Source organism: Oreochromis aureus, linkage group 17 (assembly GCF_013358895.1).
Source record: "Oreochromis aureus strain Israel breed Guangdong linkage group 17, ZZ_aureus, whole genome shotgun sequence".
In the NCBI taxonomy this organism is placed as follows: Eukaryota; Metazoa; Chordata; class Actinopteri; order Cichliformes; family Cichlidae; genus Oreochromis; species Oreochromis aureus.
In genome coordinates, this window is record NC_052958.1 from 17,652,192 (window position 1) to 17,678,563 (window position 26,372).

At 42.1% G+C, this 26,372-nt stretch overlaps 1 protein-coding gene across 1 annotated transcript in view; it reads right to left on the reverse strand.

Moving 5' to 3' along the window:
• Positions 1-1,079: 1,079 nt before the first annotated feature.
• lamb1b (laminin, beta 1b) overlaps positions 1,080-26,372 on the reverse strand; it is a 33,814-nt gene continuing 8,521 nt past the window's right edge. The window contains exons 7-33 of the mRNA XM_031746328.2: positions 24,111-24,313; positions 22,137-22,257; positions 21,234-21,422; positions 20,642-20,818; positions 19,879-19,991; positions 19,714-19,793; positions 18,939-19,074; positions 18,707-18,865; positions 17,537-17,670; positions 17,343-17,463; positions 16,915-17,101; positions 16,673-16,816; positions 16,358-16,589; positions 14,935-15,098; positions 14,477-14,701; positions 12,946-13,163; positions 11,971-12,067; positions 5,580-5,949; positions 5,318-5,502; positions 4,929-5,170; positions 4,653-4,856; positions 4,417-4,561; positions 4,107-4,314; positions 3,580-3,721; positions 2,184-2,360; positions 1,932-2,091; positions 1,080-1,603 (exon numbers count right to left, since the gene is read on the reverse strand). Coding sequence (XP_031602188.2) covers positions 1,467-1,603; positions 1,932-2,091; positions 2,184-2,360; positions 3,580-3,721; positions 4,107-4,314; positions 4,417-4,561; positions 4,653-4,856; positions 4,929-5,170; positions 5,318-5,502; positions 5,580-5,949; positions 11,971-12,067; positions 12,946-13,163; positions 14,477-14,701; positions 14,935-15,098; positions 16,358-16,589; positions 16,673-16,816; positions 16,915-17,101; positions 17,343-17,463; positions 17,537-17,670; positions 18,707-18,865; positions 18,939-19,074; positions 19,714-19,793; positions 19,879-19,991; positions 20,642-20,818; positions 21,234-21,422; positions 22,137-22,257; positions 24,111-24,313 — 4,670 coding nt within the window. The 3' untranslated portion in view covers positions 1,080-1,466. The remainder of the gene's footprint in view (positions 1,604-1,931; positions 2,092-2,183; positions 2,361-3,579; positions 3,722-4,106; positions 4,315-4,416; positions 4,562-4,652; positions 4,857-4,928; positions 5,171-5,317; positions 5,503-5,579; positions 5,950-11,970; positions 12,068-12,945; positions 13,164-14,476; positions 14,702-14,934; positions 15,099-16,357; positions 16,590-16,672; positions 16,817-16,914; positions 17,102-17,342; positions 17,464-17,536; positions 17,671-18,706; positions 18,866-18,938; positions 19,075-19,713; positions 19,794-19,878; positions 19,992-20,641; positions 20,819-21,233; positions 21,423-22,136; positions 22,258-24,110; positions 24,314-26,372) is intronic.

Below are 26,372 nucleotides of genomic sequence, written 5' to 3' on the forward strand. Positions count from 1 at the left end.
CACCGCTTTCCTCGGAGAGAGTCGAGGGTTGGTGGTCCTGTGGACTCGGACAGCTCCATAAATGGACCTCTTAAAGAAAAGCTGTAATTAAGGAGTTCAGCCTGTGTTGTACTGTCGTCACGTGTACAGATGTCTTGATTTAATGTTTGTTTCATGAATGAGGATTTGTTTCAACTGAAATGTCTCTGCAGATCTTCTGATAAGTAATGCAAATAAAATGTCTCTTTTTGTTTGCAGTTTTTCATCTTCTTCACTCTGTGTGATGCATGCTTTAGATTCAGCAAATTTTGAAGGGACAAGAGAGGCAGTCGAGTCACTTTAGAAGCTCAGCACAGGTGCCTTACAGCAGGCAAGCGTTGACAGGCTGAACCTGCTCTCAGGGCATCAGGGGTGGTATTCTATGGCAAATACTAATCAGGCTCCACAGTGCTGGGCAGCAAGCGCAGGGCCCACTAGAGGGCGTCACACCTTTATGGCACCATCATGAAGCCTGTTTCTGACTCGCTGATCAGAGACTTTCACACTGTCCTGCTGGAGGTCATTTTGTAGCTCTGGCTGTGCTCATCCTGTTCCTCTTTGCACAAAGGAGCAGATAGCGGGCTTGCTGATGGGTTCAGGCCCTTCTGCGGCCTCTTAGAAGACTGTAGAGTAACTCTAGAGTAACTGCTTGTCTCCTGGAATTTCCTCCCTGCTCTTAAGACTGTGCTGCGAGATGCAGCAAACCTTCTGATATCTGAACATATATATGGACTACCTGTGTGACCTCTGTAGGGTCCCGGTATCGCCTCATGCTTCCAGTAGTGAGACTCTGAAAACCTGGGTGTAAACTGAACACACTGTAGTTTTAATCTAACCATTATGTGCATATTTGCAGACCCAACTGTCTGTACTATGATCATCAAAAGAAGTGCAGACACAGCTTTCCCTCAAGGTTTCTTTGTAATTCAGCTCCTTCTATCATCACGTCTCCCGGGCTTTATGGCTGTGCAGCCCATTTCTCTGGTCTTTATTTATTTATAATAGGAAAAAAAGTAAAAAAATTTTTTTTTACCAAAACACAAAAGATTAAACATTAAACATGTGTTTTTCTTGTAGTCAAGTTTATTATTGGCTGGTGGTTAAGGCACCATGTCCGAGTGATATCTTTGGATTATTAAGTACATGTGAACTGTTAATTCTTTTAATATAGATGTTTAGTTACAGTTAAACACAGATTGTAGTAACGTATGCAGGTATATTGGCTTCGAGGTCATGATGGCTTCTTAGTGGTTTCCTTCTGGACTCCTTACTTCAATACTCTGACGGTCTTTGGCAGCTTTAAAGCTTTTTCTGTCGTTAAAACATTTTTTGGCAACGTCAAATATATTAGTGCTTTTATTTAACAGCCGTAAAAGGAGCAGGCATGTGGGAGCAGTACGTCAGACACTTTGGCACTGTCAATAAAGTCTAAGGCGGTGATGGTTTCATCACAAACAGGTGCTGTACAGCGCTACTTTGCGGCTGATCTCCTCCAGCATGTTGCGGGCGGTTTGCTCCAGCTCAGCCAGCTCTTTAGCTTTAGCCTCCAGGATGTGCTGGTTGTCCACGTAGGAGACCTCTAACTCTGAAAATGCCAGACAAAAACATAAAACTGTCTTTTCTTAACTGTTTAAATTACATTTCTTGCACGAGTGGAATATTTTGTCTTAATTTTTATATATCTGATCGTACTTCAGAAACTGACTCGAGATCAGTCGGCTGGTTCGTAACAGATTATTTCATGTGCTTCTGTGTATTTTTTAACAGGAGAGGATCCAATAATGTAAAAAGAAACAGATCTAAACAAACAGGAGGAGAGCAAACTCCCTTCTTGTTTGTTAGAAATGCATTAATTTAAAAGAACAGAAGATAAAACTACAGAGTTATTATAAATTTATCTGAACAGTGTTCACCTTTCAGTCTCTCTAGCTTTCTGCTGCTCTGATTGAGCAGTTCTATGGCCTCCTGCTGCAGTTCGTCTGCCCTCCTCTTCGCCTGCTGCACCGACTCCCCTTTAACCTCCACCTGGTCCTCCACCTCAGCGAATTTATCCTTCAACTTCTCGTTGAACTCCTGCACACAAACAAACACCACACTGCAGCAGGAGTGGAAAATTACCCATAATTCACATGCAAACCAACATCGGACGCGCGCGTTTGTGAGACCTGCTCTGCCTCGTCCGCGTCCTGTTTGGCCTGCTGCGTCGTCCGCTCGGTCGACACCATTATCTCCTTCATCTCCAGGTTGTTCTGTCTCAGCAGGCCGACCTCCCTCTCCAGCTGCAGCAGGCGGCCCGTGGTGTTACTGAGCTTCAGCTCCGACTTGGCCGTCTCCGACTCCACCTGACGCACAAAAGCACAGATTTATCTTGTCTTTTCTTTTTCACTTCTTCTTTTTAACTGTTCAGGGTTTGCCTCATACTCTTTTTGCTAATCCCACCATCATTAATTTCACCTCCATCTCATCCCCACTAAGCCAGAGTTTCCCCTATGAGTTCACATGAAAGGAGTGGCATCTTCTGACCAATCACAGCTAAAAAAAAAACAGGCTAAAGTTTAGCCTATTCAATGCCAGGAAGGAAACCCAACTATAGCATTGACATAAGATATAAGGTCACAGAACTCTTATAGAATAATAAGTTATCTTTAAACAACTATATTTATTACTGATGATCATCGGGGAAAGCTAAAGACTTCAGATGCTATTAAAAATCTTTGGACTCTCCTGTGATCCACAGGCAGAGGTCTGAGGGATCGTCCAGGAACTGTGAGGCTATTTTCGTGGTAGAAGTGATCCACATTTATAGTACCAAAAACCCAAAGTTAACCCTGAAATAACCCAGATAAGCCAAAATCTGTGGCTTACCTCGGAATTTCTTTCGTATGAAAGCGAAGACACGGCTACCTTTGAGTCGTTTCATGAAAGGTGGCGTCAGTGAAAGCATGGTGGATGGAAGAACTATCTGTTGCTCAAATTGTAAAACTGTGAGAAAGAATGTTTTGTTTTTCTGTCTTAAAAAGGACCCAAACTGGGTTATTTTAGTTGTAAATATTTTTTCTGTATCCAGTTCAGTTTCAGGAAGTTTTTGGAGCTCATTCAATCTTTCAAGTTTAGTTTAATTTTAGTTAAACTTGAATCCCTTTGTGTTTTTGTGGGCAGCGCTGTCAGGCATTAGTAAGTCAGTTTTCTCTACGTACGGTCAGCTTTGGTTTGTTATATTATTTTTTATTTTTTCAAAGTTTCTAATTTAATTTCAGTTATTTTTTCACGTTTATTTTTAATAGCTTAGACTAAAAATGCTTTTTAAAATAAAAATATTACGTCCGAACACCCAACAGCAATAAAACATTTTTATATCACCGTGAATAAACTAAATCAAAGCTGAGCGTTTCCTGACTGCAATATTGTTTTTAAAGTCAGTTGTTACTGAAAACAAGGCAGACCTTTCTAAAATGGCAACAACGTACGACTCCATCTCTTGACCTTTGTGCTGTTTTTGTCATCCCAAAACAGTAAATGGAGTCAATGAATCAAACCGCATCATCACTGAAGTCACCGTACAGCGTTCAGCAGGTCCATGGTGCCCTTGGTGTTGTTCTGGGCCAACTCAATGGCGTCCATGGCGACGCTCTGAGCGCGGTCGGTCTCGTCCAGGGCCGACTTCACTACTTCTGCGGTGTCCTTCATGTTAGACGCCTTCTCGCTGACGGATAGAGAGAAAGAAAGATGCGTTTATTTACACATTTCTGTGAGGGGCAGCCAATCAGAAGAATGTCAGTTAAAAGGGGGAGGAGCTAAAACAGCTTGTTTTTCACATTTTAAATTTGTAGTTGGCTTCTCATCTGCTCCCTACCCGCTTCACTGACTGACCTGTGTTTGAGCTCAAACTGGTAACAAGGTTTGAGATTTTGACTAATCACCTGCCTCTGATGTCCTGCATTTAGCTCCTAGTCCAAGAAAATGTTTACACCAATTACAGAAGAAAACAAAAATATTGCCACCTGTAAGACTGCAAAAAAGATTTTTTCATGTTGAATTTTTTTATCCTGTACCTCCTGTTTTCCATCCTGTCAGTCGTCATGTATTACCTTGCAGCCTTAGCCTCCTTCAGCAGCAACTCGGCCGCCTTGACGTCCTCTGCGCTCTGACTGAGGATCGTCTCCACGCTGGTCAGAGTGGTGACCTTCTCCCTGATCTCGTCCGTCAGCTCCTTAAGCTTCTCGGCCGTCGTCGGCATCTCCAGAGCCAACACCTCGTTAGCCAAGGCCTCGATAACGGATGCGTCTGCTTTCTCATCTGGATAAACACAGACCAAACATAAATGAACCGTTTTATTTTAAGAAACGTGCATAAATTTTTACACATTGTGAAGACTAGACGCGGACAGGAGAAACTCACTCATGAGAAGATCTCGAATCTCCCTGATGAGGTTGCGGAGCTGCTCGTTGCTCTGCTCCACTCTCTCTTTGCTCTGGTTGGATTTGATCAGCATCCCCAGAGCGTTCGCTTTGGCTTCGTTTGCTCGGATGTTCGCTTCCCACACCTGAGCAGAGCGCCCACACAGCTCCAGGTTACCTGTCTCACATCCACCTGCAGGTGTTCCACATTATAACACAACGACCATGTTCACTTACCATCCTGGAGAGCTTGTCCACCTCCTGCATAGCTTCTAGGATCGCCTGTTCCAGCTCATTGGCTGAATTGAGAGACTTATGAACGGTTGTGACAGCGCCTCCACACTCTTCTCCTCCACAGTGAGGCGTTCCATCCTCGTTGGTGCAGCCCAACCCGCCACAGGTGGAGCAGCCATCATCACCTTCAGAGGCTCCAACACAAATCTACAGAGAATAAGAGAATTACCAACAAAGGTGAACGTGTGATAGACAAATGCGATCTTCCAGTGTTCTCACCTTCTCACTTAGTGAAGACAGGCTAACTTTATCGAGCTCTTTGGACAGCTTGTCCAGCTTCTGCATGTTTCTCTGTTGTTTTCGGTCAAATTCCTTCTGCCTGCTGCTCAGTTTGTCCTCTGTGGCTTTCCGGGCTGCAACTGACTGCTCGACTGTGTTGCCAGCGTCGCTCGTAGAGGCGTTCATGCGCAGCTCTGCCATCCTAGACTCCATGTGTGCAGCAGTAATAGTCTCCAGGGCACCTGGAAACAGTGAGTTAGGGAACAGTGAAACAGGGCTGGATGGAAATGTAGTACTGATGTACCGATTAAAAAGTGCTGACTTTCTGTCTTGGCTTAGGCGTAAAGGTCTAAGAGTGAAGCTTTAGGCTGAAGCACTCGATTTCTCACCATGTATGTTGGCGTTCTTGGCGTCGTCCACCTGCTGTCTCAGCCTCTGGACGCTCATCTCCAACTGGTTTGCCTCAACAGTCAGCACGTCTAAATCTGCATCGGTGGCATTTGCATCACTCTGAAGAAGGTCCAAAGCCTCCTCGGTTGTGTTGAGCTTTCCATTTAGATAGGACATCACGCCACTAAGAGGACAGTGAGACAATAAACACCAGTTGCTTGCTACAACCCCGAGTAAGCCTCTGTTTGGTTGTGTGCATACGTTATCTGATGCATCAGCTCCTGTATCTGCTCCAGCTTCACCGTGGCGGGGCTGCTCTCCAAGATGTCTCTGACAGCCTTGGTATTTCTCTCGAGACTGCTAATCAACTCTTTGTACGGCGCCGTCACTCCGACGGTCTGCAGCTCGTTCACTTTGGCCTCCAGCCGGCGAGATTGGTTGGTCAGCTCCTCGACCACGGTGTTCCAAGCTGCAAAGCACTTGTGGCAGGGTTTGCAGTCAGGGAACTCACCGTGGTAACCCCTAGCACACTCGTTGCACCGGGGGCCCGTCACGCCCTCCACACAGGTACACTGCCCTGTGGCACGATGACACTGCTCGCTGGAGATCCCCCGGTGGTCGCAGTCACAAGCTAGAAACAGGAAGGTGGAGACACCAACTAAAAAAACAACTCCCAGGAATATTGTTACAGAAGAAATACCATGTACTAAGGGTGAAAAAACCCAAATTTTTAGTTAATACCAGTTTTTTGTTGTCTGTGTTTGTATATCAAGTTTTATATTCTGTATTTGTTGTAGTTTTAATGCAGTACTGAAGCAGATTTAATGTGATAGGGACTTAAATAAAGGTAAAAACATAGCAGTGTTTCTTTCTGCACTGTTCCTGCTGGTGTTAAAGAGCGAGAGGCAGGGCAGACTCAAATCATGTCACCAATCTGTTGCAGTTAACCAATGACAGTTAACCTTGCATGGAGAAACCCATGCAGAGACGAGGAGGATGCGACCTTCCCAGGACCTTCTTGCTGAGTGTTTAGAACTAACCTTCAGCTTCAAGTTTTATAATGTCAGAACAATGAAAACAGTAAAAACATGTAAGTTACGTGCAGCCTTCATAATCCAAAAAAAACATCTTCAAGTTTTTGTCTCCCTGGGAAGTAAGTCACTTAAAGTTTATTTAACCTCAAATGCTTTCAGTAAATAAACTTGGACATGAATATGACCTCGAAGGTCAGGTTTCAGTTGCTCCATGAGAAAAAAAAAGGAATATCATCTTTCAGAAAGAAGGAAAAAACAGTCTGACAGATGTTCCTGTACTTAGAACATAGAAAACATATCAAATGTCTAAACTGAGACATTTGATTATTTCATGAAACATTTGATGGCAGTATTTCTCAGAGAAAAAGGGAGCAAAAAAAATGCTCGAGGAGCATTTTTGCAACCAGTTCACTTAAAAAAGAACTAGTGCTGTCAGTGTTAATCTCGTTAATCTCGCCGTGCAGCCCCACGCACGAGGCGATCCGCGCTAACTCGCTAACGGAGATTTGCCGCGTTAATGCGGTTATGGCGTTAACATCATTTTAATGAGATTAATGAGATTAACGCTGACAAAAAAGAACATCTTAGAGACAGACAGAGGTTCACCAATCGGCAAAAAAACTGTTTACAAATTGTCCAACAACTTTAGAAGAACATTCCTCAAAGTAAAATCATGACGACTTTGAATATCTCGTCATCTACAGTATATGTCATAACTTCATCAGAAGATTCAGAAAATTTGGAGAAATCTCTGTGCGCAAGAGACGAGACCAAAAATCACTGGATTTGTGGTGTTCAGGCCCTCGGACAGCGCTGCATTAAAAAACAGACATGATTCTGTCATTACTGAGATCACTGCATGAGCACAGTTCACTGTGCCATCTATAAATCCAACCTCTGTGATGCAAAGAAGAAGCCACAGCATGATCCAGAAACACCGCTGTCTTCTCTGAGTAAAAGTGGAAAACTGAGGTCAGACGAACTGAAATTTGAAATTCTTTTTTGGAAAACATGGACCCCACATCCTCTAGACTAAAGAGGAGAGGGATCATACAGCTTGTTATCAGTGCTCAGTTTGAAATCTGGAATTTGTAATCAAGAAAAAAACACTAAGAAGAAGACCAAGCACCTGGAATCCTCCCTCAGATAAGAACTGCTGGTTTGCTCACTTCCCAGATGTTTGTGGACTGTTGTAAAAAGAAGAGGGGATGCTTTGAAATTGTACATTTTTTCACTTTAAACATGGTGTATGTCTGGTGTAAAAATGGTACTCTGTCAATGCAAGACCTTTATACAAGAAACAAATTTGCCTCCTTTGAGCAGCTGGCAAAGAGGTTGTCCATACCCAAATCTAACTTTTTTAGATATTTACAATTACGAAACTTTGTATCCTCACATACTGACTGCTTCCCCTCTCGTCCACCGGTCTCTCTGCTAGATGATATTTTTAAAGTTGCATTTGATCAGAAACAAATTATTGGCAACATCTATAATAAACTAATCCAACACAGCTCAACCACTCTTAACCACCTAAAAGTAAAGTGGGAAAAAGATTTAAATGTTGAAATTTCAGTAGAAGACTGGCTGAAAATTATAAGAAGGATCTATTCATCTTCAATTTGCCAACGTCATACTGTTATTCAGTTTAAAATTTTACAACGACTGCACTGGTCCAAGACTAAATTGTCCAGATTTAGATCAGATCTGGATCCTACCTGTGATAAATGTAAGCAGGCTCCTGCCACTCTTTTTTACATATGTTCTGGACATGTCCAATGCTCCATCAGTTTTGGCAATTGTTTTTTTCTACTCTTTCAAAAATTTTAGGAGAGCCATTTGATCCATGTCCCTTTACTGGTCTATTTGGTACCGTCCAGCAGGGGAGGTATCTGAACAAACACAAGCTGAAAATGATAGCCTTTTGTACTCTGTTAGCTAGGAGACGTGTGCTGTTACATTGGAAAGACTCCTCTCCGCCTTCATGTTCACAATGGATCACAGATATCATGCAGTATCTTAAACTGGAAAAGATGAGATGCTCCCTCAAAGGATCCACGTCCAGCTTCTACACTACCTGGCAACCATTTCTGACATTTATTGACAAATGGGAAGATGGACAATAGCTGCCTCTGTACAATAGTGTGCATATATACATCTGTAAATGTCAAATTTTTTTTCTGTCACCCTGTTTATTTGTCCCCCCCCCTTCTCTCTCTCTCTTTTTTTTTCTTCTTCCCTGGCAGGTGGGAGGGTGGGGTTTCAGTTTATAAGAAGTATGCTCTACTGCTTGTATGTCTAATTTTTTGTCTGTGATTGTACAAAAACTTCTTTCAATAAAAAGACTTTGATTAAAAATAAAAACGTGGTATGTTTTTCGATATTCTACTGTGTATAACATGAGATTTGCAAATCACTGTGTTCTGTCTTTATTTTCATTTTATGCAGTGAGCGACCAAACTTTTTGGGGATTTGGGTTATATTTGTGTGATTTATGCAACAGAAGGTGAAGCTCTGGTTTAATGAGGTTGAATTGTTACATCTTTCTACAGAAACGCAGCCATGGACGAATGTAAATGGTAATTATGGGTTACTAACTGAGAAAAGCTACACTACTATTATATTAAAAAGACATTTTAACCGCTGACACTTGTAAATCTGAGGCGTTTTTTTTATCTGGCATACAACATATACTCTCCCACACATTCCTCACTGAGGAGGCCACAGCGTTCCTGTGAATTGGTGCATTATTTCATCATCTGCACTGAAAGGAGGTGAAGTCCAGCTGGTTTCAAGGCTTAAAAGACCATCAGAGAATTCAGTGGGAATATTTCAGTGTTCCTATTTCCTCTGTGTGCTTGTCCAGGACGAAAATGGGAAGCCTGGGAATTCTGGAGAACATGTGTTTCTCATGAGAAGAGGTCATTCCCAGATCCAGCTGCCCCTGCTGCTCTCTCTTTCTCTGAGTGTGAGCCAGCTACTGTGGGACACTTTACTGCAGATGGACTCTTCAGCAGTTTGTTTCACAGACAATAAAACTTTTCAGGATTAGAAAACAAATCTGAGCGCCAACCCGGCTGACTGAGTGCTGCCGACACGTAACTGCTGTCGGAGTAAGCCGAATCATCTGGAAACCATTTCAAAGCTATCGCTGTTGGTCTCCCGCTCATGCCGAAAATAGCAGAAAATTGTGGAAAAAGAATACAAAGTGTGAGTCACAAGAATAACATCCTGTGAGAACATGAATACTAAGATCCAACCACAAGGACACATTGGGAAGTATTAGAATAGTGATGGTTTAGCTCCAACGTGCTGAAATGGAAGTGAGGGTATTGTTAGTGCTCAGTGTAAGACTGAAGGTCTGCAGTGTGAAGACAATACTGATAAAAATACAAACAAGGCCACAGTGGCATGTCCTTCTTAACTCGTTGTCCTATTCACGGTCTCAGAGGGGCTGGAGCCTTGTTAAGTTTCCCTTTCTGTGGCGCAGAAGGCAAAAAAGCTGCTAGAAAGTTATATAAGCTTGTGAGATGTTTTAGAGCTACAAAAACTTAACTAAAGGCAAAGAAAAAATAAGTACCGTACCATTAGACCGTACGTACCACCTGGGGGTGGCAAAAACAAGCTGATATGATGAATTTCTGAGTAGTTTCTAGACACTGCTTCAGGGCGCCGCTAACCTCAGAATATTTGTCTGCTTCACCGTGAAATAATTCATTGTGTTTATCGGGTAGTTTTTTACTGCACTTCGACTTTGTGTCTTTGTGTCCCACACAGGTTTACTTGAAACAAACTCCAGAATCTTTGGAAGAATCTGTTTTTTCACAGCTCAGTCTTGAGCTCAGTCTCAACACGTTAAACCACTTTTAAAAACGATTTCTTCCCGCTTTCTTTCAGGTCTAATTGAGCAGGGTAGCCTGCCGTTTATCTTACTCACTTTGTTTTTATTTGATCGTAATGTATATTCATTGTTGATTTAGTGACTGTTATGTATATGATATGTGTATTTTGTATAATCCCTACAGCACTTTGGTCCACTGAGGGTGTTTTTCTTTTTAATGGGCTGTAGAAAGAAACGTTTTTGACGTAAGTTTATCTAAGTTGCTCAGGCAGGTTTTTGAAGTTGGAGCCCTTTGATCTGTCCATGTCCCAGGCTATTTTATCCAGCCAACACAACCCCATATCTACAATCCTGTCTCCAAATTACCCCAACTTCCAAGAATTCTTGAGAAAGTGGTTATAAAGCAGCTCTTAGAGGTAATGAAAGACGACAATTCTCTGGCAGTACAGAAACCGCTTTACTTAGGCTTCAGATTCGGGTAATCTTACTGTTCTTATTTTAACTGGTGAAGTCAGAGAGGAAAGACTGACATGGTTTGGACATGTGCAGAGGAGGGATAGTGGACATATTGGTGCTGCCAGGGAGGAGGAAACGAGCAGGACCTCAGAGGAGATTCATGAATGTGGTGAAGGTTGGTGTGAGAGAAGGAGATGGTAGAAACAGGGTGAGATGGAGGAAGGTGATCCACCATGGTGACCTCTAAAGTAAGGAGGAGGAGACACAGGAAGATAAAGCTCTTACTAGACCTGACTACAGCATTTGATAGTTGACCGTAGCATTTCCCTCAAGAGACTTAGGAATGAGGCTGACCGAAGTAGAAAGGCACTCAAATGGGTCTCATCCTACTTCTTCTTCACCTATAGAGTATTCAGAGTCACTGTGGTCAACTTTATCTCATCAACCGATCTAATAAAATGTGGAGTCCCACAGGGCTCGGTTCTTGGACCTACTTGTTTAGTTTATATCTGTTGTTAGTTTATATTATGCCTGTTAAATTGCTCGTTCAGGAAAAGCACATAAAAACAGTCTCTCCATTCTTCCCGTGTTGCTATTAAAGACAAGATGACTTCCAATTTCTTACAACTGATAAAATGTATCTTTATTGTTCCTGATCATATTTCTAATAGTGTCACTGTCCAACTTAAACAACTAAAAACCGACCACCAGCAAGTTTCTCAACACCTGAGCATTACTTTGAACATGTCAGTGTCTACCAGCAGTCAAAAGACTTTTACACTAAATTTTAGTTAATACAGTCAAGTTTTTCTTTTAAAAAACGAGACATATTTTTTACATTTTCCCTGTAATTTACTCAAATATCCTTTTACATTTTACAATGGGCTCTTTATGTTTGTATAAAATTCAGAGTAAAGAAATACGTTTGTGGGTCAGACTCACTAAGTAACAGGAATTATTTTAGTAACTGGGTCACTTTGCCCTCCTGTCAGTTTTCCCTCCTTTGTAACTGTCTCCACCACCCTCATTAATTTCTCCTGTGCTCAGTTTGTCTCACCTGTGTTCTGTTACCCTGTTGGTATTCTTGCTATATGCATCCACCCCCCTGTTTCCCACAGCCAGCTGCCAGATAGTCTTGTTCTCACTGACATGAAACTTTCCAGGCATTTCCCAGAGTTCCCGATGGCTTCTTGTTTTTATTTTTCTGTCATGTTTAAAGTAGTTCACCAAGTTCTTTCTTGTATACTCCCTGGCAGACTGGCTGACCTCCAAATGTTTGACTCTGCCTCTCTGGTCCTGCATTTGGGTGGTGGTGATATCTTACCATAACATTTGACCTCTGGATTCCCCCAGAAGAGCTCTTTGCACTCCCGGCACGTCCGGCCACCAAAACCGGGCTTGCACATGCATTGTCCTGTAACCTGTAAAGACACAGCGATCAGGTCAAAGCGTTCAATAAACTTCAAAGCTCTTCTCTCCGATGCAGACACAATAAAGCTTTGTAGTTTGGCAGAACTTGTTCCTCCCAGGAAAAAAAATCCTGTGTCATTCCACAGTGTATTCCGAGACTTCCTTCCTCCGATGGAGTGAAGCCAGTAAACACAGAAAGCTGAATGTTTCGTGTGAGTGAGTGCATGTCATCAGTTCTTTACATGTGAGGAAAAAAGCAGGTCCTAAACAGCTGGAGTCCATATATCAAAAACTACTCGGAGTAGTTGGGATTTTTACACCCTACAGTTTGGGGGATTGGGAAAACCAATCCCCCACACTATGTAAGAGAAAGTTTGGAAACAGCAGCTCATAGATGGATAAGAGTTTGTGATTCACTTCAGATCGTGATCAGAGAGAGTTAACTGGAGCAGCTGCTGAGACGGTGGTGCGGGGGTTTCATTAATGAATTAACTGGAGTTTAGATTTCTTGTTCTCCTCAAATGTCAATACTGTCCTTGGATACATATCCACATGTTTCCGTCCTCACTGTTTGCTCCGGTTCTTTTCCCAACTGTTACTATAAATACCCATTCCTATATCTTTATACATACATCCAGTCCGGCAGATACAGGAAAAATCTGAGCAGGGAAACCATTCATCTGGCATTGACCTGCTCGGTATGGATGATCCTACCAGAAATAAAAAATTCCAGTGGTATTTGCGCTCCAGGTGGCTCACACCAAGCCCCTGAGCTCAAGTTTTAGATTTCATCACCTAAAATGTCTCTAAAAGTTAAAAGGCTTAACCAAAAATTACTGCATGATAGCGTTAAAGGAGAAAATATGGTTATAAACGCAGTCTGCCTCACCTCATGGCAGGAGGATTTGAACGAGTGGACGGGATCGCAGTCGCAGCGCTGGCAGCCCGTCCCACTGGCGAGGTTCCACGTATCTGGAGCACAGCGGTCGCAGTTCTGACCGACCACGTTGGGCAGGCAGGGACACTGGCCACTGCGCTGGTCGCACCGACATTCATCGGGGGACGAACAGGCATAAGGAATCGTCCCTACTGAATAACACGTGCACTCTGCGCAGTGAAGACATGTAACAAGAAAGATGCACCGCAGAATTATGGGAAATTTACTGGCTAGATGGATATTTGAGATCTGTCTATGTTTGTTAACATAGACAGATTCTATTCAGACTATGTGATCATAACCACTTCCACACTATACACCACTAAGTGAAATGCCGACTTTACATTAATTGCCTTTATGCAAAATACAAAATTTAGGCCAATGTTAGTACTTTTCTGATGAATATCCACAAATCAAGCAGCAGCCACAACTAAAAATGACACCAACAACTCCCTTAGAAATTGACTTCTAAAGTCCCAATCACGCAGCTTAAAGGGCGGTCAGTAAACCTCTGGATGACCACTAGTCACCCTGGAAAAAAGGATATCCCCTAACTGGTTGGCAAAAATCTCATTGTTTTGGTTGCGAGCAGATTGGTGCAGTTTCCCATAGTTTGCATAGAATACACAGACTTGTGTACAAACAGCTGACAGTACAGACTGTTTGCCTTCAAAGTTAAAGCTGTGCCAGCTTTAGAAACAAGTTGACTGTAGCGCTGAAGTACAACCTTTATTTTGAAGGCAAATGTTCTCCATTTCTGGTTTGCATCACGCTTCAGCTTTACTCGCTGCTTTTACAGCCAGAAATCAGCAAGTGTTTGCAGTCAAGTCGCCGACTTCAAAAATACAAGTGACCAAACCAATCATAAGGAGGATTTGGTGCAGCACCTTCTTTGTGACTGACTTAACCTAGCAACAGTTAGCAACCTCCAGGAAGTACTCACGAAATACACATTGTTACTTTGCAACAGGTGGTTGCATCATATCCAATATCCAATTTGCAATATTGGATATGACGAATTCTCGAGCAATGCTCGCATCATGTCACACAAGAAACCTCAGCAGACTCCCATTTTAAAATGTCCACCTTTACATTTTAAAATAAATTCTCTGGTAAACTGAACTTCTGTGGGTTTAACTATTCCAACAGTCTGGGTCCAGTTTAGCTGCTTTTGACTGCTCCCTTGTCACAGGGGGTTGCTACAGCAGGTAGCTGTAAGTCCCTTCCTGACCCAATCACAAAGGGGATTTGAGGCTCTGGCTAGAATCAAATCAGCAACCTTCTGGTTACCAAGTCAATATGTTAACCACTCCACCACTAAGTCCAAATGCATTCATGAAGATCACTTTTGGATACACAAAAACAAGATGGCAACAATCCAAATGCTAAACTCAGAAAAAAGGTGGTCCACAATCCAATGACAGACACAAACAATATATTTGGATAACAATAAATATGATGAATCGTGTTCAGCTGTACTCACTCCTGCAGCTCTGTGTGGCAGCATTGCCATAGTAACCCAGTTTGCAGTGCTGGCACCCGTCGCCCTGGGTGTGGTACAGGCATTTGAGACAGGTGCCGGTGCGAGCGTCGCAGGAGTCCGGGTCGTGCATGTCGATGTTGTTGTTGCACTGGCAGGGCATGCAGCGCCCACCGGGCACCAGAGGATTCCCAAAGTAACCCGGGGCACACTCGTCACACCTGACACCTGGAAGGGATGCAGGAGACAAATCAGCTGGTATGGTATCGTACATGAGACCTCGAGCTGGTTGCTTTTCTTTTCCTCTTGAATCTAAAGATTGAGGTCTGGCACGCTAATTACAGACTACTGAAGTCTGTTTGGACTGGTGATGAGCGTGTGACATGAAGACATGTTGACAAAAACTGCACCTGAGCCCCGCTTACATAAAAACAAATCTGTGAAATGTTGTGTTTACATACCTTTGTATCCAGGGCTGCACACACACACCAGCTGATTGGTATTAGGCAGAAGGTAACAGCTGTCCGCAAACTGGCGTCCGCTGCGTGGCCCATCAGGACACATACAAGGACGACAGTATCCGCCTGAACCCAGCTCTGGGTCACCGTGGTAACCGCTCAAACACCTGGTAGCAGAAGAAAAGGTGTTAATGGATCCTTCAGTTTAGATCTGGAAGGAAAAGGTTAGTAAAAATCAGCTGTTTCTGAGAGACACCTGAGTACTGAAGAAATGTCTGTCCAAACTGCAACATCACATATAGCAGCATTCATATAATTCTGCCTTAAAATTACATCAGGTAGATTCAGTTCAACACAGGAGAGAAGGAGCTGGGTTTGGATGGGTTGCAAAGCGGCTTGCAGATCCACAACTCCAGCACTGTGAAGTTTTCCTCAGACAACTTAGAGTGAAAAATCTTTAAAAGCCTCTTTCAACGGCTCAAAATCTAAATAAATACAATGCTGCCATATTTTTATTTATTAACTAGAACTTTCAGGGGTTTTTTCATTTTCAGGTTATTTTCTCAGAAGTTTGACTTAATAATAAGTCAAATTCTTGAGATAACAACCTGAAATTTTGGATTATGAATAGCAAAAAAAAGGAATTGTAAATTTTATTTGAAGCGCCTTCAAAAACTAGCATTGTTACGCAAGAAAAAAAAAAACACAAATGAAAATTTTATTCTTTTATTTTCAACCCCGTAATGCCAAGTGTTTCATATTTGATACATAAGATTTTGTGAGTTTTTAAGATTTCTGCATGATGGGAGTGATTTTTTCCCTAAAAAAACTGAATAAAATGCACAACAACTTTTCTAACCAATAAACTGCACTATGTAGAAAAAGAATATAGAAATTTCATTTCTAAAAAAAAATCTCTGTAAGAAGGTTTGATAAACACTCACTAATAACAGTGTTTATAACCCATAAACACTGTCAAACTGAATTTTCTGGTAATTCTTTAATGGTTCAGGCTTTACATAAATGACAGAAAACTGAATATTCTGGATTAATTGAGGAAGTCAGGTTTTTTTGTATTTTTTTTCTTGTTTGTATATCAGTGATGCAGTCCTGTTCTTTTTGTAACTGATGCTTGTGCTTATTGTTCTCAGCTTTAATTCAAATTTGACAAATACTGTGGGCTAAGACGATGCTATCTTCTGCTGTCCCTATATGTTGCCACCCTTTTTATAGACACCTACACTCCTTTCCACACATTGGGGTTTAATGGTTAAACCTCCTTTTTTCCTGGACCAAGGAAATGAGCTTTAAGGCCCTATAAAAGCTGTTATACTAATTCTTTTATGTTGAATCTCTATAATATCTGTCTCTACCTCACTAGTATTAGCAGACAGTACCACCACTGCATCTACATTCACATCCTCACCTCTCGCAGTGATGTCCGGTGGTGAAGTCTCTGCAGCTCTGACACTCTCCAGTCTGAGGGTGGCAGTACTCGCTGTGGCCGTTACACTGGCACGGTCGGCAGTGAGGGAAGCCCCAGAAGCCCGGCAGGCAGTGTGAACACTGGCGACCCGTGGCCCCCGGGACACACTCGCAGTGGCCGGTGGCCTCGTGGCACAAGGAGCTGACAGAGCCCAGAGGGTCACAGTTACAAGCTGTGGGGGTGAAGGGATTAGGATTAAAGAAGAAATTTAAACTGAAGATGAACACATAGGCATTGAACTTCAGCTGCACTCACGTCTGCAGCCGGCAGGGCCGAACAGGAAGGTAGCTGGGGCGCAACGGTCGCAGTTCCTGCCTGCGACGTTGTGTCGGCACTGGCACTGACCGCCGTTGGGGTCACACAGGGAGCTGAGCGAACCCTGAGGGTCACAATGGCAAGCTGAGGGACGAGATTGGGGGAAAAAAAAGGTGGTGAAAGTGGAAGCAGGAACAATTTTTAACATCTTCAGACTCTGAAGATGAAGATGAACTACACACCCATGGCTCCTTTATGCAGGAGGGCAGAGGCACTGAAGATGTACTGTTTACAGATGTCGGTCATGGGGCTCTTTATGATGCTCTGGCTGTTCTCCAGACATCGATAGCGCTGGAACGTATCCCATGCTTGCTCTCCCACGTCCCCGTGGAACATTTCCAAGTCTCTGACACGGGGCATCAGCACCAACTTTAAAAACAGAGAAGAGGGTTAAGAGCTACTGAAGGCCATTGTAGACCAACAGTTGGAGCTTTCACAGGCTTGAATGGACATGAAACGTTCCTAAAGTAACTGCTGTAGGCAATGAGTGTCCATGGACTTAAGTTTTTACATTTCAAGAGAGCCGTATGATCTCAGCAGGACAGGTCGTGGAGTACAGGCAGGACCTGCCCGAACAGGTGTGTGTGTGTTTGTGTGCAAAGCCACATACCGAATCGATGAGTGTGTATGGGCTCTGGACGGTGCTGACTGACGAGTAGAAAGGCAGATTGAGCTGGATCGTGTAGTTCAGCCCTTTCTCAAAACACACCGGCCTCACCAACAACACATGTCTGAAACACACACACAGAGTCAGTGTATGTGTCTGTGTGAGCATGTTCAGTGTACAGTAAATGAATGTTTTACCTGGATCCAGGTGGAAGAGAGATCAACTGCTGGTCTCCACTCTGGAAAGAGTTACTGCAGTGACTGGAGTAGTTTGGAAGGTTGAAGACGGGGCGCTGCACTTGGATGTTCACCTCCTCCCATTGCTCCGGTAGCTGTCAACAAACAAACACACAAGTGGTAATCCTTCATCGTTCCTCTGTCTTTGTTTCTGTTCAAGTGTATTTATTCAAATAAACTGTCCATAGAGTAGCAGACAGTTGATGTCTGCTACCCTACGTCAGATGTTTCATGAAAAAGAGATAGTTGGCATTCAGGCAAAGTTTTTCCCAATCTTCTGTCCCACTTTGGTGAATGAAGTATTGCCCTAGTTTCTTGTTCTTAGCTAATACTTAGCTAATACTTAGCTGGATACCAAAGTATGCAGAAGAGCATGTCTGAATACTACAGCAGCAGCAGAAGACCACACTGGGTACCTACCCAGTGTGGTCTTCTGCTGCTGTAGTATTCAGACATGCTCTTCTGCATACTTTGGTTGTAACGAGTGTTTTTCTTTAAAGTTACTGTTGCCTTCAACTTGAAACAGTCTGGCAATTCTCCTCTGACCTTCACGGTTTCACCCAGAGAACTGCCGCTCACTGGATGTTTCCTCTTACTCGGACCGTTCTCTGGAAACTCTAGAGATGGCTGTGCGGTGTACTGCTGATCTCAGTAGATCGGCGGTTTGTGAAATACTCTGAGCAGCTCGTCTGGCTCCAACAATCATGCCATGTTGAAAGTAACTTAAATTTGAGCTTCAGCAGGTCATCTCGACCACATGCCTGAATGCACTGAGTTGCTGCCATGTGATTGGCTGATTAGATATTTCTCTAAAAAATGGTATTCCAGTTGGCAAACAGCCGTGACATACTTCATATTTATCAACACTTATTGATGAACTAGATAACTCAGGGTTTATGTAGAGAATATTTTCATTTAATTAATGACTGAAAGGACGGGAGATCTCATTGATGTTTGCACAAGTGTTCTGCCTGTTTGTCTGCCTGCTTGAAAGATTACGCAAAAATATTCAGCCAAACTTTAGGAAAATGTTCAGTAAAGAAAGAAACCATAAAAAGTTGGTGACAAAGGTTCTTTCAAAATGTCATGGAACAATGACGGACTTGGAAATATGCAAATTCTCTGCGTTACCTGTGGCTCATAGCGTATAAGGATGTCATAGTCCATGGACTCGGGGATGTTGTCGATGCTGAACTCTAGATAGGTTCCTTCTGGCACATTAACGAAGCCCATACCAGTCCACGTAGGACTCCGACCTTCAGGATAGGGCCGAGGTACCAGCGTCACACCCTGATGGAGAAACAAACGTTCAGAAGTCTGGAGGAAAAAAAAAAGCACCACAAGCTGACGTGAACACACTCACAGGGCCGTACTTGGCGTCCTCTGCCTCGTATGTGTAGTGATCCAGAGCCATGAAGTAGTAGCCGGACTCGACCTGATCGCAGCGGCGCCCGAACATGTGCTCCCTGCACACACACTGTCCTGTGTGAGGATCGCAGCTGTGGAGAGATGGCAGGTTGGAAAAAGAAAGACAAAGTTTTACACATCCACATGCATAAACTATTTTTTCCTTTGTTTATAATTTAATGAAAATGGTGAGAACTTCCATCAATTTCATTGCTTCCTGTTAGACATCTTTCTTCTTTAGAGGCAAAACAGCTGCACTCCTGCAGGAGCAGTTTTGAGCCTGTTCGCTTTTACAAACTTCTATTTAATGGTCAATGGTAATCTCTTCTTGCCTCCATGTACAATTGTCAAATGTCTTTTAATAAAAAACTTATATAGAAACATGCATCTGTCTACTAAAGAAATTCACTTTGGTTAAGAAGTGTCCTGAGTCACATGCAAACAGAAACTTCTGGAGGTGAAAATATGCAACCATAAACTGCAGTTCCTAACCTGGCCACTTGAGGCTGTCTTAAAAAACAAGCCAATCCCCAAAGACACAAATGTTAAAATGCCTTACTTTGCAGCAGTGAAAAAGCATGTTTGCAGACTTATATGAAAACTGCTTTATTGGACATTTTTCCAAAAATTAATGGTCATTTTATGCTCAAAACATTTTTGTGATGAAAGAAACATTTGGTCAGCTGACATGAAATGACCCACTTGTTTTTAATATCATTAATTACACCTACTCATTGTTGACAGCCCCGCCCTGGTCACAGTCACATGGTCTGCAGCCATCCATGTCATTGGACAGACCCCAATGCTGTGGCTGTAAAAGTAGAAAGCAGATGTTTATGAGTCATAAGCGCACTAAGGCAGAGAGGAAGGTATCCAGAGTGAGCGTGGAAACGTACCCGACACTGATCGCAGTTGTGTCCTTCGACGAGGCGTTTGCAGAAGCAGCGTCCTGTGCCTGAATCACACGGGTTTCCTCCTGGCAGCATTCCCAGCGGATTACAGGTACAAGCTGCCAAAACACAAAAAGAAGCAACAGCATAAACTGCATCAGCCTGTCTGACTGTAGTTACTGTATGTTTATCTATACTGAGTATGTTTATGTCTATTTTCATTTGAAGTTCTGTGGTATTACTATGATATCTTATTGTTATTGTCTTCCTCGAACCAAATCACTTCATTTTTTTTACCCTAAAATTCCACAAATGTACTCATTAACATGCAGAAATTAGGGTATATTTAATATACTATGATCTATTTGAATTTTAAAATGTAGAGGGAGTTCTCTATAGATTATACAGGAAGTAAGGCTTTGTAAGAACGTTGTGCTGCACTCTTATTAGCTGAGTGGTCGCCACAGCAGATGGATTCACATGTTTGAGTTGGCTGATTTTGCACAGATTGCCCTTCCTGATCTAACCTCCCATTCATCTGGGACCATCGACATATTTAGAGTTTGCAACAACATACCAACAACCTTAACCTTAGTTTAAGGTTTGCAGAGTTTTCAGGGTTTAATTACAAATTAACTCACTTTATTTTGTAGCATTTTGTTTCCATTTCCTTGTGTTAACCTTTGCTTTAATAAGATTTCATAAGAAAGCGTATTTTAATATTAACAGATAGAAGAATACATTGTGAGTGCAGTATAATCTGACTTACGTAGGCAGCCATGTGGCCCTTGTCCCAGCCCGTAGTGTCCTTGTCTGCAGTGGTCGCAGCGCTCTCCCTCCACGTTGGCTTTGCATCGACACTGACCTGAGATCAGCCCGGCAATCACATCTGTCCTCGGGTCACACAGGCCACCCTCCAGAGAACCGGCAGGCTCGCAGTTGCAGGCTAGAGAGAAGAAAAAGACATTAAAGAGATGAAAAAAGGAATGGACACCAGTTAGCGTGCCAGGAAAATATTCAGCGCCTTAATACACAGTATAAGGCCCAATATGCCAAAGATATCAAAAATATATAATATGTAGCAGGATGTAGTTTGTAGCATCACTTCTGATATCACTAAGGACAATGTAGTAGATTTTTTGCACCTTCTTCCAAACTTACAAATTCTTTACTCTGATTTTATAACAGATGTTTTCATGTTCTCTCTCATGATCATAATAGAGTTTATTCCCTTGAAAAATATGATCATGACATTAGCAGGTAATTAAAATCCTGCTGCAAGAGCTACTAAGGACACCGGCATGCATTTAGCACGCAGTCTAATTAATAGACTGAACCACAGTTGCGTAGCAGTGACCTACGTTCACAGATGTTTGGGTCCCTCAGGTTTCTGCTGGGGTGCTGGTAGAAGAACGGCGCGCACTGCTCGCACAGTCGGCCCAGCGTGTTGTGCTGACAGTCGTCGCACACGCCTCCGCTCACGTTGCCGGACGCCACATACACGGCCAGGTCGAAGTGGCACGACATGGAGTGCTGGTTACATTCACACTCTGAGAAAGAAGGAAAAAGAAACATAGACTTTGAGTTTCCTTTGAAAACAGAAGAGCACATTTCCTGTTCACATTTTCAGTGTTTTCATAACTTTACTACCAGCGTGTAATTATCATCATCATCACTTTATACTTTTAATGCGCATACAGTTTACAGTATGAAATGTTAACAAACTGTTAGTATATTTTATTCACTGGTCTGTCATATGTCAGACCAGTGAATAAAATATGGTTACTTTGAGGCTTCTGTTGACACAAATTTTAATGGTCACTTTCAAAAGGCCTTTGCAAACCATTTTTTACCCCTGAAAGTTTCACTGCTTCCTTTGTGGTTAAAACATTATGGTAAATGACCTGTATTTATATAGCGCTTTACTGGTCCCTAAGGACCCCAAAGCGCTTTACATATCCAGTCATCCACCCATTCACACACTGGTGATGGTAAGCTACATTGTAGCCACAGCCACCCTGGGGAGCACTGACAGAGGCGAGGCTGCCGGACACTGGCGCCACCGGGCACTCTGACCACCACCCGTAGGCAACGGGTGAAATGTCTTGCCCAAGGACACAACGACCGAGACTGTCCAAGCCGGGGCTCGAACCGGCAACTGTCAGTCTCCTGTTTGCTATCAGTACTGTCATCATGTTTGTGGAGATCTTCCTCTGAGTGTAAAGAGCTGAGAGTTGTAGACTTTTCCATGTTTGTGTTCTTACTCTTGCAGGCGTGGGTGTTTCGTCCCTCTGCAGGCCTCCAAGGCAAATCGTGATAAAAGTCTTGGCAGCGCTCGCAGTTCAGTCCCTCAGTGTTGTGATTGCACATGCACCGGCCATGGACCTACACACACACACACACACACACACATATATACAGTAATAGCTTATTACTGATTTAACCACCACAAATGTCTGATAGCGAAATATATTTGTTGATATCAGTTTATTAAAACATACGAAGCTGAATCAGGTTTTCTTCAGTACTGAAGTGCTTTTTCAACCAACATTTCAGGCTTGACAAAATTATTATAGCCTGGTTCTACTGGAGGTTTCTTCCTCCTAAAAGGGAGTTTTTCTTTCCCATTGTCATCAAAGCACTTGCTCGTAGGGGCTCATCTAATTGTTCAGGTTTACTCTGTTTTCCTAGCCTTATTGTAGGGTCTTCAGTTCACAATATAAAGTGCCTTGAGGCAACTGTTGTTGTGATTTGGTGCTATATAAAAAAAACTGAATTGAATTCACACACCTGCCTCCCATCATCTCATCCCCAGTGGTAAGTCAGCCCCCCCCCCAGTCACAACAACACAGTCTCCGTGTTAGCCTTTGTGCTCAAATGCTTCCATCCTCTGTTCTCTGTCTTTGGGATGCCTTGGTTGTGTTTCCCTCCTGTGTTCTTTGAGTTTCTTTCTAAGGAGAAATCTGCAATCGCTGACCTGCACACCTGATCAGTTTACAATCCAGCTGATTACAAACTTCCTGCTTGGTGTTTCTCTACTCACAAATCTTTTCAGTTTTGTTTTTTGTTTTTTTTATCTATGGTCAAACATGACAACTTTCTGCTTCTTCCATAGCTCCACTCACTATAGAAGAGGATTAGGGCCACAGAAAAAAAAGTGGGCAGATCGTTTTTTTCTCTTTTCTGAGAAAAAAGAATTCTGAGGTTAAAGTCAGAATTCTAACTTTTTTCTCAGAATTCTTTTTTGTCAGAATTCTGCAGCAGAATTCTGCAGCAGAATTCTGAGAAAAAAGTCAGAATTCTGAGAAAAAAGTTGGAATTCTGACAAAAAAGAATTCTGACTTTAATCTCAGATTTCTGACAAAAAAAGAATTCTGACAAACAAATCGGAATTCTGACAAAAAAGAATTCTCATAAAAAAGTCAGAATTCTGAGAAAAAAGAATTCTGAGAAAAAAGTTGGAATTCTGAGATTAAAGTCAGAATTCTGAAAAAAAAGTTGGAATTCTAACAAAAAACAATTGGTACTTTTTACTCAGAATTCTGACTTTTTTCACAGAAGTCTTTTTTGTCAGAATTCTGACTTTTTTGTCAGAATTCTGATTTTAATCTCAGATTTCTGACAAAAAAAGAATTCTGAGAAAAAAGTCAGAATTCTGAGATTAAAATCAGAATTCCGACAAAAAAGTCAGAATTCTGACAAAAAAGAATTCTCATAAAAAAAGTCAGAATTCTGAGAAAAAAGAATTCTGAGAAAAAAGTTGGAATTCTGAGATTAAAGTCAGAATTCTGAAAAAAAAAATTGGAATTCTAACAAAAAACAATTCAGACTTTTTACTCAGAATTCTGACTTTTTTCACAGAATTCTTTTTTGTCAGAATTCTGACTTCAAGCTCAGAATTCTGACTTTTTTCTCAGAATTCTTTAGCAGAATTCTGACCTTTTTGTCAGAATTCGGACTTTTTTTGTCAGAATTCTGGAAAAGACGAAAAAAAGACGTGCCCACTTTTTAATTTTCCGGTGCCCTAATCCTCTTCCGTAACTCACTGATAAACACCATGAGATCCAATTTATTAGACTTATTGCATGCTTGTTCCATCATTAAATTACAAACCAGACCCAATCATTTTAGGTTATTGCTTTGTGTCATGGTCTACCTCAGCAGAATAAGTTTAAATTAGATTTAAAAATGGCAAAATGGTGTTTCTCGCCTTTTCGTTATATGCCTGTGTGACGTACCATGCCCTCTGCACTTGTTGGCGCTCCATCAACTGGGGCACACTCGGAGGCGTGGCCATAGCAGAAGCAATTTCCCCGGACGACCATGTCATAGAGGGCGTAGTAGTACTTATCCTTCACCTCGTTGCGGGAGTCGAGCAGGTTGTCACCCAGAGTGTGGAGCTTCATGAACTTCACCCTGAGGTTCGTGATCTTCAGCATGTCTGTGTACACACAGGAATGTATTATTAAAATGGTTACACACACACACACACACAGTTTTACAGGGAGATTCACTTCAGTACCTCGCCCGCAGACATCTGTGAAAGTGTTTCATTAAATCCAAAGCATCTCTGTTTCAGTCAGGATCACTTTCATCACATTGAAAATATTATTATTATTATTATTGTTATTATTATTATCATTATTGTATCTGCATTGAACAGTATTATGTGGGATAAAAATAAAAAACAGAAACAATAAGAAAAAGAGCAACTATACTTTAAGTTGGTTGCAAAAGGCTTGCAGAGGCAGCAGAAGATGCAGACTGGCTAAAGCTAGCCAGCTGGTGCACCCAACGTGAGGTTACTAATGGGATGCACAAACAGACCTGGCTGTTGAGCCCAGTTTTAAACTTTGTGTCAATTTTTGTTTATTATTTAAAGTCTTTGTGTTTTCAGGTTGTAGTATCAGTATCAGTAGGTGATTTCCTGTTTTATTTTGACACTCCTCAGTTTACTTCCCTGTTGTTTATCCATATGTGTTCTAAAAGTCTGGATTTGTATTTTTGTTTTCTTGGATTTCTGAACGGTTGTTTTTTCCACCATTAAAGGTGCGCTTTCTGTTTAACCTGTCTCCCTGTAGAGTCTTGTTTGTGGGTCCAAATTCCTGCAAACTATGACACATTGGCCCCAAGTATAGCGTTCCAGCCTCCCACCAAGAGAGTCTGAACTAGGACTGACCCTTCTCTTGGAGTTTGACTCTTCTCCTGCATGAATTTGCTCCAGGAGCTCCAGTTTCCCCTGCTGTGTTAGGTTAATGCTGCCTGTCTTGGCCTGCAACATACTCAGAAGAGATTATTTATCCCAACCCTTAAAGTCTCAGACTGTGAGTTTCATTCCTGTCCATAAAGGCTCAGTGATGTCCTGCTGTATTAAGTGCACAAGGGCATTTTGAGCCCTTTATACACACACAAGTCTCCATGACAACACAGCACAGTTTATATCACTGTGGCATTAAACACAGGGTTTCAGGGGACAAGTTGCATGAGCTTTATTTATTTAATTTAAGTTATGCTCAATTCTGAAAGTTGGACAGAAATATTTCTTTTTTCCTTCCCTCCATAAGACAAGAGGCGGGAAGATTTACAGATAAAATGCTCAAGTTTCACAGTCATGAAGAAAGTGAAAATGTAAACTATTTGGTCCGAGACGAGGGTTTAATCCTTAGGGTAGGAAGTCCTGTTGTAGAGGGTACAGCAGTTGTTTGACTCGAAACAATTTTAATCTCTACATTTCTACTTTTCTTTGCTCAATATTAACAGTAATGTTTTTTAAAATTTCACTTTCGTACTAAATAAAAAAAATGCTGATTCCATCAGCTTAAAGTACTAATAGAGGACTAGCTGAAACTGTACCAGAGTTCCTGAATGAATCAGTGTTTTGGTTTTATTTCTTCTCGTTGATTTCAGAGTTTCTGAGCGTGAGGATAGCGCCGCAGTTCCTTACACACCCACAGCGGTTACCATGTACTTAACACGAGCCAACTGCACGTGTGTGTGATCAAGGAACAGAGGCAGTGTTTGAGTTTACAAAGTCCGAGTTGCTTCCACATGAGAAATTCTTTCCAGTGTTCGTCCTGTCTGATCTCTGACCCCTGCAGATCTGCTACAGGTAACTCAGCAACTGCTGACTAAAAGAAATCATTCTGGTATCCTTCTGTGGTACGTTCAGAGTCTCACTCAGGTTAAATCTTTCATCAGTTTCATATTGGTTTTATATAAGTTTCCTGTAATCTGGTACTAATTTGATATAAAAGAGTGGATGCATTCAATTAAGTAATTTCGGATTAACCAGTTTTATTGGTCAGAGATGCTGTGACACAATCATCTAGCCATCACTTGTCAAACTCGCTCAAATCCTTACACTTTCCCATTTTTCCTGCTTCTAAAACGTCAACTTTGAGGGCAAAATGTTCACTTGCCCCTAATTTGTCCCACCCACTAACAGGTGCCGTGATGAAGAGATGATCACTTCACCTCTCAATAGTCATAATGTCAGTGTA